The following is a 14,883-nucleotide window of genomic DNA, read 5'->3' on the forward strand; positions in this document are numbered from 1 at the left end:
AGGCAAAAAGCAAGAAGATTCAGCTGCTTTTCACTCCCGATAAAAAAAAGTGTTTACTTAACTTTTTTTTTGGGTAAAAAAAAATATCAATTTATTAAATTAAGAAATAATTAATCTTATCTTTTCAAATTTGTCCCCATTAAGTGTTATGTGGTCAAATCCCAATGCCTATTTAATTAGGGGTAGTTTAGTCAATTTACATATTTTTTTCTTGGAGTGAATAGTTTCTTAAGGGTGTACAAATGACTAAATAGACTCTTTTTTTGATCCGGAAGAAGTAGTTTTTTTTTTCTTTTTAATTAAAGTTCTATAAGCTGTTTGTCATTTAATATTACTCCCTCCGTTTCAAAAAAAATGTCTACTTAGCCATTTGCATACCTTTTAAGAACATTTAACTTTTAGGTAAAAATATGTAATTTGCCTAAACTTTCTAATTAAATAGGTATTGAGATTTGGTCACTTAACACTTAATAAGAACAAATCTAGAAAAATAAGGTTAATTCTTTGTTGATTTGGTATATGGACACTTTTTTTTAACCAAAAAATAAATGTCAAGTGGACACTCTTTTTGAACAGGAGAGAGTAGCAAATATATTCAAATTACTATGATTAATATTTTTTTTATTAATATAGAAAGAATTGCAACTCATAGTACTTTTCGATATAGAACATTGAGTTGATCTTATCTAATTCAACTTCGAAATTAGTTAATTGACTTTTCAAAAAGAGAAAAATGAAACTTATTCTGGGACGGTGGAAGTAGTATACGGGGATCTTTGATTCATTCATAGCATAAGCAGAAGCGATTCCATAATTTCAAACCTGTAACATTAATGCAGTAATTCATATTGTTCACCATGATTATGAACTCAAGCTAAACATATAATTTTTAATTATGCTATTATATAAATCTTTATACAATAAAATAAAAAGACAATGAATATGATTACATTCACTGTCACAACTTGCATTAGTTCATTTCTATATGTAAGAAAATTATTTGAAAGATGCCTGAAGCACAGATGCCTTTGTTAGTGCGTTGCACTTTTTTTGCGGTAACTACATAATATTCCAATGTGCATCTACTCTTCTCACAATAGAAATTGAAAAGCAAATTCTTTTTTCTCTTACGTTTTATCTTAAAGTTAACATCATTCTCGTTCTTTAGAGTTGGTTTTTTGGGATTTTGCTGCCTTCAAACCATAAAGATAAAGAAGAAGGAGAAAATAGAAAGAAAACAATTTTTATTATTGTCATACTTATAGTAGGTGAGTTCTTTTTATCGGTTCAAGTATCGGTTTCAAGTATCGGTGAATTAAGTTATTCAGTATTTATATCGATGGAATACCGCATATATTTCATGAAATTAATTAGTTGAGGTGAATATAAACTAGCCCGAACACTATAATTATATTTTTCACTGGCATTCTCAAACTTTCTTGATCTCTTCTTTATTTTATTGTTTTGCCCTTGTTTTATTTTTCATTTAGATGTGGAAATCTTATTCTAGAGCCGTCTCTTTATTAGAATACTCTCTCTGTCTCAAAATAAGTGTCATCTTAGCAAAAATCGCGACTATTAAGAAATCAATGAATACAATATGAAATTTACTAAATTACTCCTATTTATTAGATGTCTTTTGAGAATTGAACAATTTTTTAAAACACTTGTCAATTTTTATCTTGAATTTCTTTTAAGATAATTTTTTTTTTTTTACAAAAGTGACACTTATTTTGGAACAAAAAATAAATGAGCAGCGCAACATTCAATAATGTTTACACATCTTAAATTTTTAAAGGACCACACACACAATGACACAAGCACACATTACCTCCTCAAGATTGGACTATGAAGTAGAATAAGAAAGGGTTAAAGTGCTAAATATTCAAACTTCAAGGGGGTTAATATGCCAAATTTAATTTATATTTTGTGTACTTTATTGGTTAATGTGAAGAGCCATTTTTCAAGTACAGCTGCAACACACCAACATTGTATTTGTCTCATTGACACACACTCTTTACTAAGCTTAGCTAGCTCTGTTGGAGTGAGCAAAAAGAACCAAGAAGAGGGTTTTGTACACAAGAAATAACAATAATGGAGAAAGCATTAACTAAAGTTGGGAGCATTAAAGTTGGAAGCTTTTGGTTAACCAAGAAAGCTAAAGCAGAATTCAATAACATCTCTGAAGACATTAATGTATGTTATGTTACCCCAATTTCTCATTTTCTTGATCAAGATTTCTCTTTTTCTTCATTTGGGGTATTGTTAATTTAGTTTTTGGCTTTTAAAATTGTATCCAGTGAACCCCTTATGCTCATTTTTCTAATTGGATATCAATTCTTGCTCCAAGATGCATAAAGTGTATTTATTAGTTGAAGAAAAATGAGACTTTGCTTGTTATTTCTTCATTTGGGGTTATTGTTAATTTAGTTCTTGGATTTTTGTAGTGTATCCAGTGAACCCCTTATTCTCATTTTCTAGTTGGACATTTAATTCTTCATCTCCTGGTTTCTTTTTCATGATGGGTAGAAATTAAGATGCATAAACAGCATAAGCATTTATTTTCTTCTTTTCCAAATTCTTTTTGTATTGGACAGTCTAGGAATCTCTACTTAAAGTTGTTTTGTTAGCATTTGTTTGGTTCTTCAGTGCTGGTTTCCTACTTGCTAAATTGGAAATTTGAGTGCATTAAGTTAGGAGCTTTGATGAGTTATCTTCTTTCTAAGATGAGATGCTTTCATCTTAGTTCTAACTTCTAACTTCAGGTCCCTTTCTGTTCTTAGATGTAGGCATTGCTTTTGAAAGAAAAATCTATGCACTTGACATGTTAAAACCAGAATCAAATTTTCTTGATTATTCCCTGGATTTCAGCTTGACAATCGGCCCTCAATTATTTATTGCTTGTATCATCAATGGAGATTGTGCTATTATCTGATTTTCCAAACAGTGAACAATAAACTTTGATCTCATTTAACTTCAACAAAGTGCACTCACTCGATTTTCAATTTATTGTTGTAGAGCATCTCAAATACTGTTGAAGAGAAGGCGAAATGGATCTTTAGCAAGCTAAAAGGTGCATATTCATTTTACAGTCTAGTAACCACATATTTGTTTGGTCAAGTACATTGTAGGTATAGTTCATGTTTAACAGCACAATGAATTCTGAGAAAAAATCTTTTTCCCTTATCAGGAACGCCTATGAAGAGTTTGACAGATCTTCTTCGAGAACATAATCTCCCACCAGGCCTTTTCCCCCAGAACATAACGAGCTTTGAATTAGACGAGTCCAAAACAAAGCTGACCGTTTACCTTCCCTCCCCATGCGAGATAACCTTCAAGGACGGCTCTGTGATTAGGTATGCTACGAGGGTGAAATGCATTTTACTAAGAGACAAGCTTATTGGCATAGAAGGAATGAAGACCAAAGTCTTAGTATGGGTGAAGGTCACAAATGTTTCCGTTGAAGGATACAGGTCGGAGAAGGTTTGGTTTACTGCTGGTGTAAAGAAATCGAGGCCAATGGAAGCTTATGAAATTCCTCGCGATGCAGTTAGAGTAAAAGATTTTTGAGAGTTGGATTTGATTATTCATACAAGAATGAGTCCTCAACAATCAAAGATTTTTGAGTAGTTGTTTTGATGGCTTTCTTGGTCTGTCACTTCTCATCCTAGCAAAATTGTTGCAAGGCACACTTCAGGAAAGAAGTATATTTCATTTACAAGTCATTCAAAATGGTGTTTAGCAATTTAGCAAACTCAGCTAGATTGTAACTGCAGTTGTATGGCTAGTCATCTAATATATTTTCTGGAATTCTGAGATGCTATTTATTATGGCTTCTATTTGAAGAAAATTATTCAGTCGCATCATGTTAGGGAGTCTTGTTGAGTTGTTGAATGTATCAATCCTAAGATGTTCTCTAACTATTGTCTTTGGTCTAATGGAGAACTTCAAATAAGGTGCTGCTAAGACAGTTTGTACTGTAATTCTTTAGCATATTTTAGACTTCAAATATGAACATTTCAGGTTAAATATTTACATGCACTCAGACTCAGTGCTGATATTTACATTTCTAGTTGAGTTTTGCACTTTAATCATTTGATGGACTAACTCCCAGAAAGTATTGCACTTGACCTTCAACGGATCTAATTGCAACATCCATCTGAAATTCTACTTTGTGATAGAAATTTTTATCAGAAAATACAAGAAAAAAGAGGCGTTGAAGTACTTTAACAAGGTAATAGAGGTGTTAAACTGTTAACTTATATGTGACTGAAGTTATTATTGAGGTACTTCTTGCAACTATATCTTTTTATGTTTTTGGGTTGTACGGTAGTTACATTCACTTTATCATATGTTTTAGGATGGTAATATCATGCTTTGTTCAAAGTGTAGAACTAATGATCATTATTAGGCCATTGAGGAAATTCTTAAATACTTTAGGAAACAGTTAAAGACCAAAGCTTAGATGAAATGTCACACTTCCTTTTCAGGTGTTCTTAATCCTTTCATATCTGATATCCCCACGAGGGCTTTGGTTCAGTGCTGAAAGCACAAGCCTGATATGTTAAATCAAGTGGACATCACGTGTTCAAACCCTGTCGCGTTACCAAAAAAATTGACAATTAAGTGGAGAGATAAGGGGCAGTTTTATCAATTGAATTGATACTCGAAGATTTCTCAGTTATCAACCAAAAAAAATCTTATATAATGTGGTTAAATATAATTTTACAACAAAAAAGAATAGATCATCACTAATTCACAATGATGTATAAAAATTAAAACTGAAATATGAATGCCCAGAAATGTGGTTTCTTTCTTTGACAACCGCTATGTTGATCCTATCATATTTCATTGTCACTCTTTATTGACTACTGAGGAATTGAATATGGTTGTGTGGTTGTTCACATTGCACCTGACTCCCTAAGAATCTCATATAGGCATACCACATTCTCTACAGCTAACAAAACGATGATGCACCACTCTAGTAGATCTGATTTTCTGTTTTGCAGAACTTCCTGAAGAAAATGAATGTTATGCTGCAACACGGAAAATTTCGTTCAGAAATAGTAGTGAAAGTGAAAGTCGCTTAAAAGAGCTCGTATAAATGCAAGTGCATAATGTTATGAAATACATAGAGCTTGCTTATAATTACATTCACATCAGCATTCAGTGAATGAGAGTTGAAACGAATAGCCGTCACAACATAGTAATGAGACAGACAGACGGATCTACTAAGTTGTATATATATAAAACAAATATAGGTCAAACAGGAGATCAGTACCTCGACAAACTTTAGTTTGAAGTTGAGGTTCCCAAAACGTTGTGAGACCTCGTATTCCTCCCGAAGGTACTCGAGTATCTGAGCATATTTTGCATCTCTCCAAGCAATTTCAGATCTTAAAAATGAGTTGCAAAACAAGGTAAGATATCTAGAAAGATCATCAATGATAACAACCCTCACTACAACAACTCAATAAAAACAAAGAAAAGAAACTACAAAGACAATCAAATTTGAAGCAATAGTTGATTTTAGAAAGAAAACAAGTGAAACACAGTTACTCTTTCACATAAGTATGTATAGTCTATGAATTATTGTCCCTAATTAACTTTCTTCTTCATTTCCTTTGGCATAAAATATATAGTTGTCAATATATATAGGAAAAAGAAACATAACTTGATACCTTTTTGTCCAATGGATCAATGCTAATGGCCAATAATTTGAAAAAACAGCTAGTTGATTATTTCACTAGCACGAAGGATATGTCTGGCACTAAACCAAACGTTTCGGAGCCAAGATACAGTTATCCTAACTGTACCTCCATCTGACTGGAACTGGTGCACACTTTTTTGATAAGGTAATAATTTTATTAACAAGGTTGGGCATGAAAAACTCTAATACAAGAGGTATACCCAAAAAATAGGAAACTATAAAGTGAAAACTATATGTGTCTGGGAGACCAAATGAAGCCGAGAAAGTTAAGAGGTTTAAAGCATTACCTCTCAAAGATACCTACTTTCAAAATTACATCAGCTATATTTGAATTAGCCTTGCCCACAAGTTGAAACAATTTCTTCCTCTTCATTGTGAAAGTGCCAGTTTTCTCCATTTCACGATTTATTCCAGCAAACTCTTCAACCATACCATCAACCTGCAAGCAGGATGGTATCCAATTTCACTGAAGTTAGATTTACCAGCCAATATCTTTTTTTACTTATCATTACAATTTTGTGCTTTCTGTTTTATTGAAGCACGCTTGTCAGCTGGTTCGAGCATAAACAATTTCTGGAATATCTACCTGTGAGACAAAGTAATCAAGGGCAATACTTTGGCCAAGCACACTGCTAATTATACGAATACTATCTGTGTCCAAATTTTTTAGAACTATGTGATCTGCACCTCCCTGCATATCCTCAACCAGCAATGGCTTCTCTTTTACAGCATAATCTGATACAAAATGAAGAGGCCTTCATAATTAGATAAATATTGTCGTCGGTAGAAAGAATGTTCAAAAGAGCAGATTACAAGTGCGCAGTAAAGATGCAGCATTTGGCATGTATATCTGTATTAAGTGAAAGTAAATGACCAGACAATATTTAAACAGCATCTTGGCTTAGGCACTGCTCGAAATACCACAAAGAAATCATTTGGCTTTCATTCTCTTCAGTCCAAGCTAGCTCCCAGTATCACATAATTGACTTTAATTAGCTGGCCAAAATTGTTTGTTGCTAAACCAACCGTGTTTATTTTACACAGAGAACGAATTAAGTTCTTCCACATGCTTAATTAGTCAACTCAAACTTATTTTGCACTTTTCCCCCACTTTTTCCTCTATATGTATATGTATTTGATTTGGAAAGGAGCATCCCTTATATATACTTTTATGTGTATCTTCAATGTTACATTTTCAAAAAAAAAAAAAACTTTTATGTGTATACCTCTATATTATGATAGTTCATCAAAAATGATATCTACTTCTCTCCGATAACAATTGCAGGACAGAAAACAAAATGATGCCATTTCACAGAAAAAAACTAACCATCTTTTTTCATCTCACGAAGCAACCCAGATGAATATCTTCTCACAATTTGCAAGTAGTACTCAGATTCATCGTCCTCCACATTGAACAGGATAACTGCACCATACTGGAATACAACCATACAACTGCAAACATTTGTATTTTCTCCAAATCTAAGGGCCTGCAAATTAAAGGTCACACTATGATAAAAGGCCCAATGCATTGATAGTCCACTCAGGCACAAGAGTTTCATATATGATTAAATAAATGGTGCCATCATGCTAATGCCACATTAGACACACCTCCAAAGAACAGAAAAAAAGCTAGAAAACATATAATCCTCTGTCATTAATTATGTGCATAGAAATGGCTACAAGAGAGAACTTAAACAAGTATTGTGCCAAAGACTACTGATGGTTTAAACATAACAAAGATAGCAAACTGTTATACTTTTTCTAAAAAGGGAAAATAAACACTGCAAACTGTTCAGTAGAAGTTAAAAAGACACTAAGCTCAACCGACTAACCAAAAGCATAAAATGGGTTAACAAAGACTAAATAGGCAAATCATTAGTCTTCAATTTTATCAATTCAAATGAATGAACAAAAGATCAACCAAAATGGATATGAATGTCGACTCTGAAATCTCAGTGCAATTTAAGGGTAGTGAATCGTTGTTATTGGTTTGTTATTGTGTGAAAACATAACCCATATTTATCGCCAAGGAAACATTTTCGGAAGGTATAAATTAGCTGAAAGAAAAAACTTGTCATTAAATATGAATGTAATCTTTGGTTGTATTTGAAGTTTAAAGAATTCCAACTGTTTCTCGGTATGCACTTAGACTGAATGGTTCTCCTCTTAATAATCATTTAGTGACATTAGTATGACGTATGGAATTTGCTTCTCAAATTCAAGACTACACAGATCTTTTCTCCAATACGAGTTGGAAGCGAATGAGAGATTCATGAATAGGATTAATCTACTCTACTATCATGTTAATCAAAATGACAACGCTATTTATCATCCATAAAAGCAATAGGACCCTACCAAAATACCTGATGATAGTAATATTATTATTTCTTGAGACAACACATGTGCACGTATAATATATAGAGACATGGATTCATTACTTCTGGCCATAACAACAAAATTGCATGGTGTATAGAAGTTCTTCTTACAGTATTTGTTGGTAGAAGATTGAAAAATCTAAGGGCAATATGGTTGGGTGAACGGGAGGATGACGGAAGAACGTCACTTGTATTTTCAGCTTGCATGCGCTTCAAATCAATACTGCCAAAATGATGAATCTGAGAAAGCATAAAATAAAGAGGAAAATGCATTGATTGAAAATAGTGAAAGAAATAGTGAATCCCAAAACATAAAATATACAGGATCAGGCCATCTTTTAGTAACCAACAATTAGCAAGGCAGCAAATTTTCAGAAATTTTTTGTAAAGGAATTTTAGCATTCAACCCAAAAATGTAAGGCAAATTGGAGTGGAACTTTTTTGGATGCTTTTATACCCTGTGGGACACTATATAGTTCTACATCCTCGCGCACTAAAAGCTAACGCTGTTAAAGTAGGCACATTTTTATATATTTCTATTAGTCCTACAAACACCCCCCCCCCCCCCCCCCCCAACACACACATCCACCCTCACCACCACTTGCAGGCTTGATGCTGTTTTTTCTTTTGAATAACCATGGTGTTCGGGCCAACTTGCACACAACTCAACTAATTCCACGGGATACCTACTACCTCTCACTAGCAACAGGTAACTCTGCCCACCAAGGCTTAGATATATGGGAAGAATCACTTGGTGTTTTTTGCTCCGCTTGGGTTTGAACCTGAGACCTCATAGTTCTCCTCCCACTTTATTGACAACTAGGACACACCCTTGGGTGTGGCTTGATAAGTACATGGATTTTTATTTTATTTTTTTCGTTTTATAGGTGACGATGAGACCCTGACCCAAGACTCATCTGCATGTTTTGATACTGTGCAAAGGATCTGAACATCTAACTCAAAATCTTAATGAAACAGATGAAGCGGTCCAAGCTCTTCCTAACCTTTTTGGATGCCTTTTTATGCCTGCTGCGAGACAATATATAATTCAGCATCTAGAAATGGAACATATATATACTCATTGTTGCAAAAGCACCAAATGTACGAAGTGCAACATGAAACTTAGACGGATAGATCGTGAGTGAGATATGCCATTTAATTTGGAGATCTATTTATGGGAAACAAAAGCTTTTAACAATTATGTACGGATTTACCTGCCTTTGAATTTTGCCCCTTCTTTTACAAGGTGAGATAATCTTATTAAAAACAAAAAGGGAGAATTAGAGTGCCTCCACTATAGCCTTAGAGAGTCCAAAAGGTGTATCATACCATCTAACATATCGAAAGAAAATGCTCTGGCTTTTTATAAGAAAAAAGGCTCTGACTTCTACCTTATCAGAAGAAGAAACAAACAGACATGCTCTGGCTTCTATAGTGGACTGGCAATAATATTTGCTCAGAGGTGAACTGATAAACCAAATAAGATCTCAATTCTTTTGCCCAATGCACGGTATTACTTCCCCGACGTGAAAAATGGTCTATGCACCCTATCGATATATGGAAAAAGCATAACATATTAACATATGCTCAAGTCACCAAGGACACTAACTACCATCAAGTGGCCTCTTGCAGTCATTTGTAAAGCAGGAAAATCAATGCAATTAAGCCAGCAAGACTAAAGCTTGAATACCCCATTCCAAGCAAAGGGGGTTCCAATATTTAAACTTTTATGGGTTTAGATTCGGAATTATAACACAACCCATCTAATCTACAAGGTTCAAAACTTATTATTTGTACTTATTCTGTTGGTACAAATATACATAGTCTAAACCAAAGCTATTGTATGCACCTAGGGCTGGCAAAATGGTTAAAAAACAAGATGGATAACTGACCATTTAAAAATGGATCAAATATCCACTAAAAAATGGATATCCATGTTATCAATACCAATATCAAAACCCCACTTGTGGGATTTTTCATGAGTTCTTGCTTTTTGAAAGTCTTTGCTTATTTTGGCTTTTAGATTCTGTTCTCACCTGACTATTCATGAAATCATGGATAATATGGATATCCGCCGGTTAATCCATTTTTTATCCGCCTCTCTATATCTATGAGGTAGGGATAAGGTCTGAGTACACTCTACCCTCCTAAGACCCAACTTGTGGCATTATACTGGGTATGTTGTTGTTGCTGCTAACCCTTTTTTCATGTTAAATATGAGCGGGTAGGATATTTTATCCGTTTTTTGTTTAATCTGTAGTTGACCTGCTCGTTTGCACTCCTATATGCACCCATAGCTTTTTCACACAATTTACATACCACTACCTAAAATCTTTACTAAGCATACCAAAATAGCAAATCACTCAGAGGTACTAAACAAAAAACGGTTTCTTGATTCATTTGCCAATAACAGACATCTAAACAAGATGTACCCTCCTCTTAAAAACCCCTCTTTTTAAGCATAATATCCATCGAAACATTAAACAAGGCCATAATTCTAGAGCTCCAAACATACAATTTACCTACCACTACCTAAAATCTTTACTTAGCATACCAAAAAAGCAAATCCTATAGGGGTATTAAACAAAAAAACGGGTTCTTGATTCATTGGCCAATAACAACCACCTGAACAACAAACACCCACCTCTCAAAAACCCATCTTTTTAAGCACAGAATAACTATAAAACGAAACAAACAAATAAAAAAGGTTTCTTGATTCATTGGCCAATAACAAACACCTCAACAACAAATGCCCTCCTCTCAAAAACCTATCTTTTTAAGCATCATATAACAAATAAAAAAGGTTTCTTGACTCATTCACCAATAACAAACACCTAAACAACAAACACCTTCCTCTCAAAAACCCATCTTTTTAAGCATAACATAACTATAAAACGAAACAAACAAATTAAAATGGTTTATTGATTCATTCGCCAATAACAAACACCTAAACAACAAACACCCTCCTCGTAAAAAACCCTCTATTTAAGTATCATATTTCTTGAGCCGAGGGTCTATTGAAAACAACCTCTCTACCTCATAGAGGTAAGGTCTGCGTAGACTCTACCTTCCCAGACCCCTCTTTGTGGGAACATACTAGGTATGTTGTCGACTAAAAAACGAAACAAACAAATAAAAATGGTTTCTTGATTCATTGGCCAATAACAAACACCTAAACAACAAACACCCTACTCTCAAAAAACCCTCTTTTTAAACATGACATAACTAATAAAACAAAACAAACAAATAAAAAAGGTTTCTTGATTCATTCTCCAATAACACACACCTAGACAACAAACACCTTCCTCTTAAAACCCCTTTTTTTAAACATTACTATAAAAAGAAAGAAATAATATAAATCATAAATCAATTACCTTGTGCAAAGGAAATAAGCTTTGATGGGAATTTTTCCAATTTCCTCATCATCTTTAGACTCCAAAGAGTATGTATTATCAAGCTTATTATGTTGGTTGTTATATTCAAAATCATCCACATATTGTGGGGCTGCAGAAAATGACCTGAAATTCAAGAATTGAATCTTAGGTACTAAAGTTGATGAAAAATTACTAGTTTTGTGAAGTGGATTTTTGTGGGTAAGTGGTATTATTGATCTTGATTTTGTGATAATAATATGAGCTACAAAGTTAGCAGCTTTCCATCTCCCCATTAACTGGGAATAGGGTGTGTTTGCTTGCTTCTTCAATGTATGTGTTTTGTGTTTGTTTCAATATAAGTCTCATTGTCCTAAAACCAATACTGATGGGCCAAAATTAGCAGATAAAATGACAAAAAATAGTCCACATATTTGAGGTGTTTTCAAAGTAGTCCCCTCAAGTATGAACTACACCTTCTCTCCCAATTTATGTGATGTAGTTTATTTGAACGCTAAGGGTAAGAAATAACGAAGGACTTTTGAATCTTGAGGTCTAAAATAAGTCAAAGATATTTGTGTGATTATAAATCATCTCGTTAAGTGTAAAAAAATAAAATTTAAAGTTAAATTATTGTCAAATAAGGAAATGTGTTATTCGTTTTAGGACTGACTAAAAAGAAAAGTGTGTCGTACAAATTGGGACGGAGGGAGTAATCAGTTTTGGACTTTTAAGTTTGTGATAAGTTAATACTGTCTCAATCAAATATTTGTCGAGCTCTGCCAGTTAGATTCAACGGGAGCTCTGAAGAAAAAAAGAAATTAGCGGGAACTCACATTTGAAGGTATAATTATTAGAGTTTTTGCTATTTTTGATTTATTTTTATAGTTTGGTGCATCTTTTTAAGGGTTAATTTCTGCTAATTTTTTTTATGGTTTTGATGTCTAGTGAAGTTTTTTATGTTCCATTATTAAAGATTTGATGAGGCTTTATTGATATTTAAGATTAAATCTTCTTTTTAAATTTCGGTCAAACTTAACGAACATAAATTGTTAAATATTAGGAGGAACAAAAGTGTTAACTAAAACCCCCATGAACTGGGTGTGGGATTGACCTGAAAATTCTAATGTGTTTGTGTTTGTTTCAATGAAGTGCCATTGGGCTAAAACCAATACTGATGGACAGAAAGTGACAAAAAGACCAAAAAGATCCCTTATTTTGTTTACTTAAGAATCAAACTCATCCTTTGTTTTTAACATGGAACATTAATAGTCCTCTATATTTGAAAATATTAGAGCATTAATAGTCCCCTGCCTAGCTTTTGTTTAATTTTTAACGCTTAGCTAAATTTTAACTTCTTTCTGATCTTTTCACCTAACTTGTTGCTCAAGATTTATTTTTACTTTTACTGTGTTATAGTTTTTAATGATTTATCGGAAACACCCTCTCTACCCTCACAAGATAGGGGTAAGGCTACGTACACACCATCCTCTTCAGATCTCACTTGTGAAATTACACTGAGTAAGTTGTTGTAAATGAACTTTAAAAATGAAAAAAGAGGCCAACTAGTAGGGGTGTTCAAATGAGACCGAAAAACCGATCCGAACCGCTAAACAGAGTCAAACCGACTTAATAAACCGAAAACCGGCTTGGTTTGGCTTTATTTGGTTTTAAATTTTAAAAAACTGATAACATTTGGTTTGGTTTGGTGTTAAACCAAAAAAACCCGAACCAAAACCGAACCAAACCGATATATATATATATATATATATATATATATATATATATATATATATATCTTCTTCAAAGTTTTGGCTCAGACCAAGTCCAATATAAATTCAAATAATTAGAAAGAAAATTGTAGCCCATTTAAGTTTAAGGTAAAATAAAATAAAAATTTGCTAAAGGTAAAATAAAAAATTTGCCCCTTATCCAGTTCTATGGTTCCCTCTTTTACATGTCATCTGAATTATTACTAATAAACTAGCATTTTATCCGTAACAAATTAAAGGGAAGAAAATGGCAATTGGAATTTAAAAAGATTTGGTAGATGACTTTCTCTTTCTGTTTATCATTTTCCATTTTAACTTCGGAAAAGGGCCAAAATTACCCCTGAACTTTGAAAAATAGTTCATCCATACCCTTCGTTATACTTTAGGGTCAATTATACCCTTACAGTTATACTATGGGGTCAATTATACCCTTCTGTCTAACTGTTGCCACGTGACATCATCCCAGCCCTTCAAAATTATTTTACCCTCAAATAATTTTTTACTCACTAAAATAACTCAATCCGAAGAGTAGATGGGCATGAAAAGTTACATATGAATAAAATTTGGGGTGTTAATAGTGGTCGGGAGAAGACTCAAATATGTCACACCCATATATAGTTTTCTTACTCATCTACACCTCATTAGTGTACTCTCTTTTATACACGCCTTTCTTTTTTCTTAAACAGGTTTATGTGTGTTTTTAAATCTTTTTTAGAGAGTCATAAAGTACGTAAAAATTACTTGTGCAATGATGTAGAATAAGATTAGATTCATAATCCAATTAATTAAGAGAGTGTAATTTTTTCATGTAAAATAATAATGTTAATGTTATTAATATAAGGGACAAACTTGTCCTTATAAGCTTGTTACATAAAATTAGAAAAGATTGAGGTTTATATAGGAATTGGGAAAAGGCTTAAATATGCCATTGAATTACGAAATGACTCATATATGCCACTCGTAAATTTAAGGGTTTAGATAATGCCACGTGGCAAAATATGGTAGTAGTAGAATCCTGTTAGTGAGTAATGGCATATATGACCCAAAATGTTAACGGCGGGGCATTTTTGAACCCAACTATTAACGAGTGGCATGAATAAACCTTTTTTATAATTCGTTGGCATATTTAAGTCTTTTCCGTTGATAGTAATTAACCAGCTTACGATAACTATATGTCATATAAAAATCTTACTTCAATGAAAATCTACTCATAATATTCAGGTCATATGACCTTCAGGCTAAAAATAAAAAATAACAAAAAATTCATTGCAGTAACACATTTGAAGTTGTAGATCTTGAACTCAGATGAATAAAAACAACTCATAGACATCGAGATAATATAAAAAATTAGTCAATATATGTCTTAATTTTCTAAAGTGATTACGAAATTAAAAAATTTGATTAAGATGACATTTATTAAGACATATATTGATTAATTTTTTCCAATTCTATCCTTAGACAATAAAGTAACATCTAAATAATGATCAAAAAGCCATATAATAACTTGGTATTATTAGATTTTTAATGTCAAAAAAATTACTTCTTCTGCCTGCTTTAATCAAAAGGTGAAAATAATTTATTTTTATTATAAAGGTAATTTGATAAACTTGATATTATTAATTTCTTAATATGCGTAATTTTTAGTTAAGGTGAAG

At 32.9% G+C, this 14,883-nt stretch overlaps 2 protein-coding genes across 3 annotated transcripts; one reads left to right on the top strand and one right to left on the bottom strand.

The window, feature by feature from the left end:
- Positions 1 to 1,953: 1,953 nt before the first annotated feature.
- Positions 1,954 to 4,072, top strand: LOC132642003 (uncharacterized protein At5g01610). Its single transcript, XM_060359205.1, has 3 exons — positions 1,954 to 2,196; positions 3,019 to 3,073; positions 3,191 to 4,072. Exons 1-3 carry the CDS (start codon positions 2,095 to 2,097, stop codon positions 3,568 to 3,570), a joined length of 537 nt encoding a protein of 178 aa, XP_060215188.1. The 5' UTR covers positions 1,954 to 2,094; the 3' UTR covers positions 3,571 to 4,072.
- Positions 4,073 to 4,681: 609 nt separating this feature from the next.
- LOC132642004 (protein RETARDED ROOT GROWTH, mitochondrial) lies at positions 4,682 to 11,849 on the bottom strand. 2 transcript variants are annotated; one of them, XM_060359206.1, is made up of 7 exons: positions 11,460 to 11,849; positions 8,197 to 8,308; positions 7,038 to 7,197; positions 6,297 to 6,445; positions 5,998 to 6,149; positions 5,282 to 5,396; positions 4,682 to 5,036 (listed from the first exon to the last, which is right to left on the bottom strand). In XM_060359206.1, exons 1-7 carry the CDS (start codon positions 11,750 to 11,752, stop codon positions 4,902 to 4,904), a joined length of 1,116 nt encoding a protein of 371 aa, XP_060215189.1. In that variant the 5' UTR covers positions 11,753 to 11,849; the 3' UTR covers positions 4,682 to 4,901. The 2 variants fall into 2 exon arrangements, with proteins under 2 accessions (XP_060215189.1, XP_060215190.1); XM_060359207.1 differs by having other exon boundaries at positions 8,197 to 8,325; positions 11,460 to 11,597.
- Between the last annotated feature and the right edge of the window lie 3,034 nt (positions 11,850 to 14,883).

Source organism: Lycium barbarum, chromosome 5 (assembly GCF_019175385.1).
Source record: "Lycium barbarum isolate Lr01 chromosome 5, ASM1917538v2, whole genome shotgun sequence".
NCBI lineage: Eukaryota > Viridiplantae > Streptophyta > Magnoliopsida > Solanales > Solanaceae > Lycium > Lycium barbarum.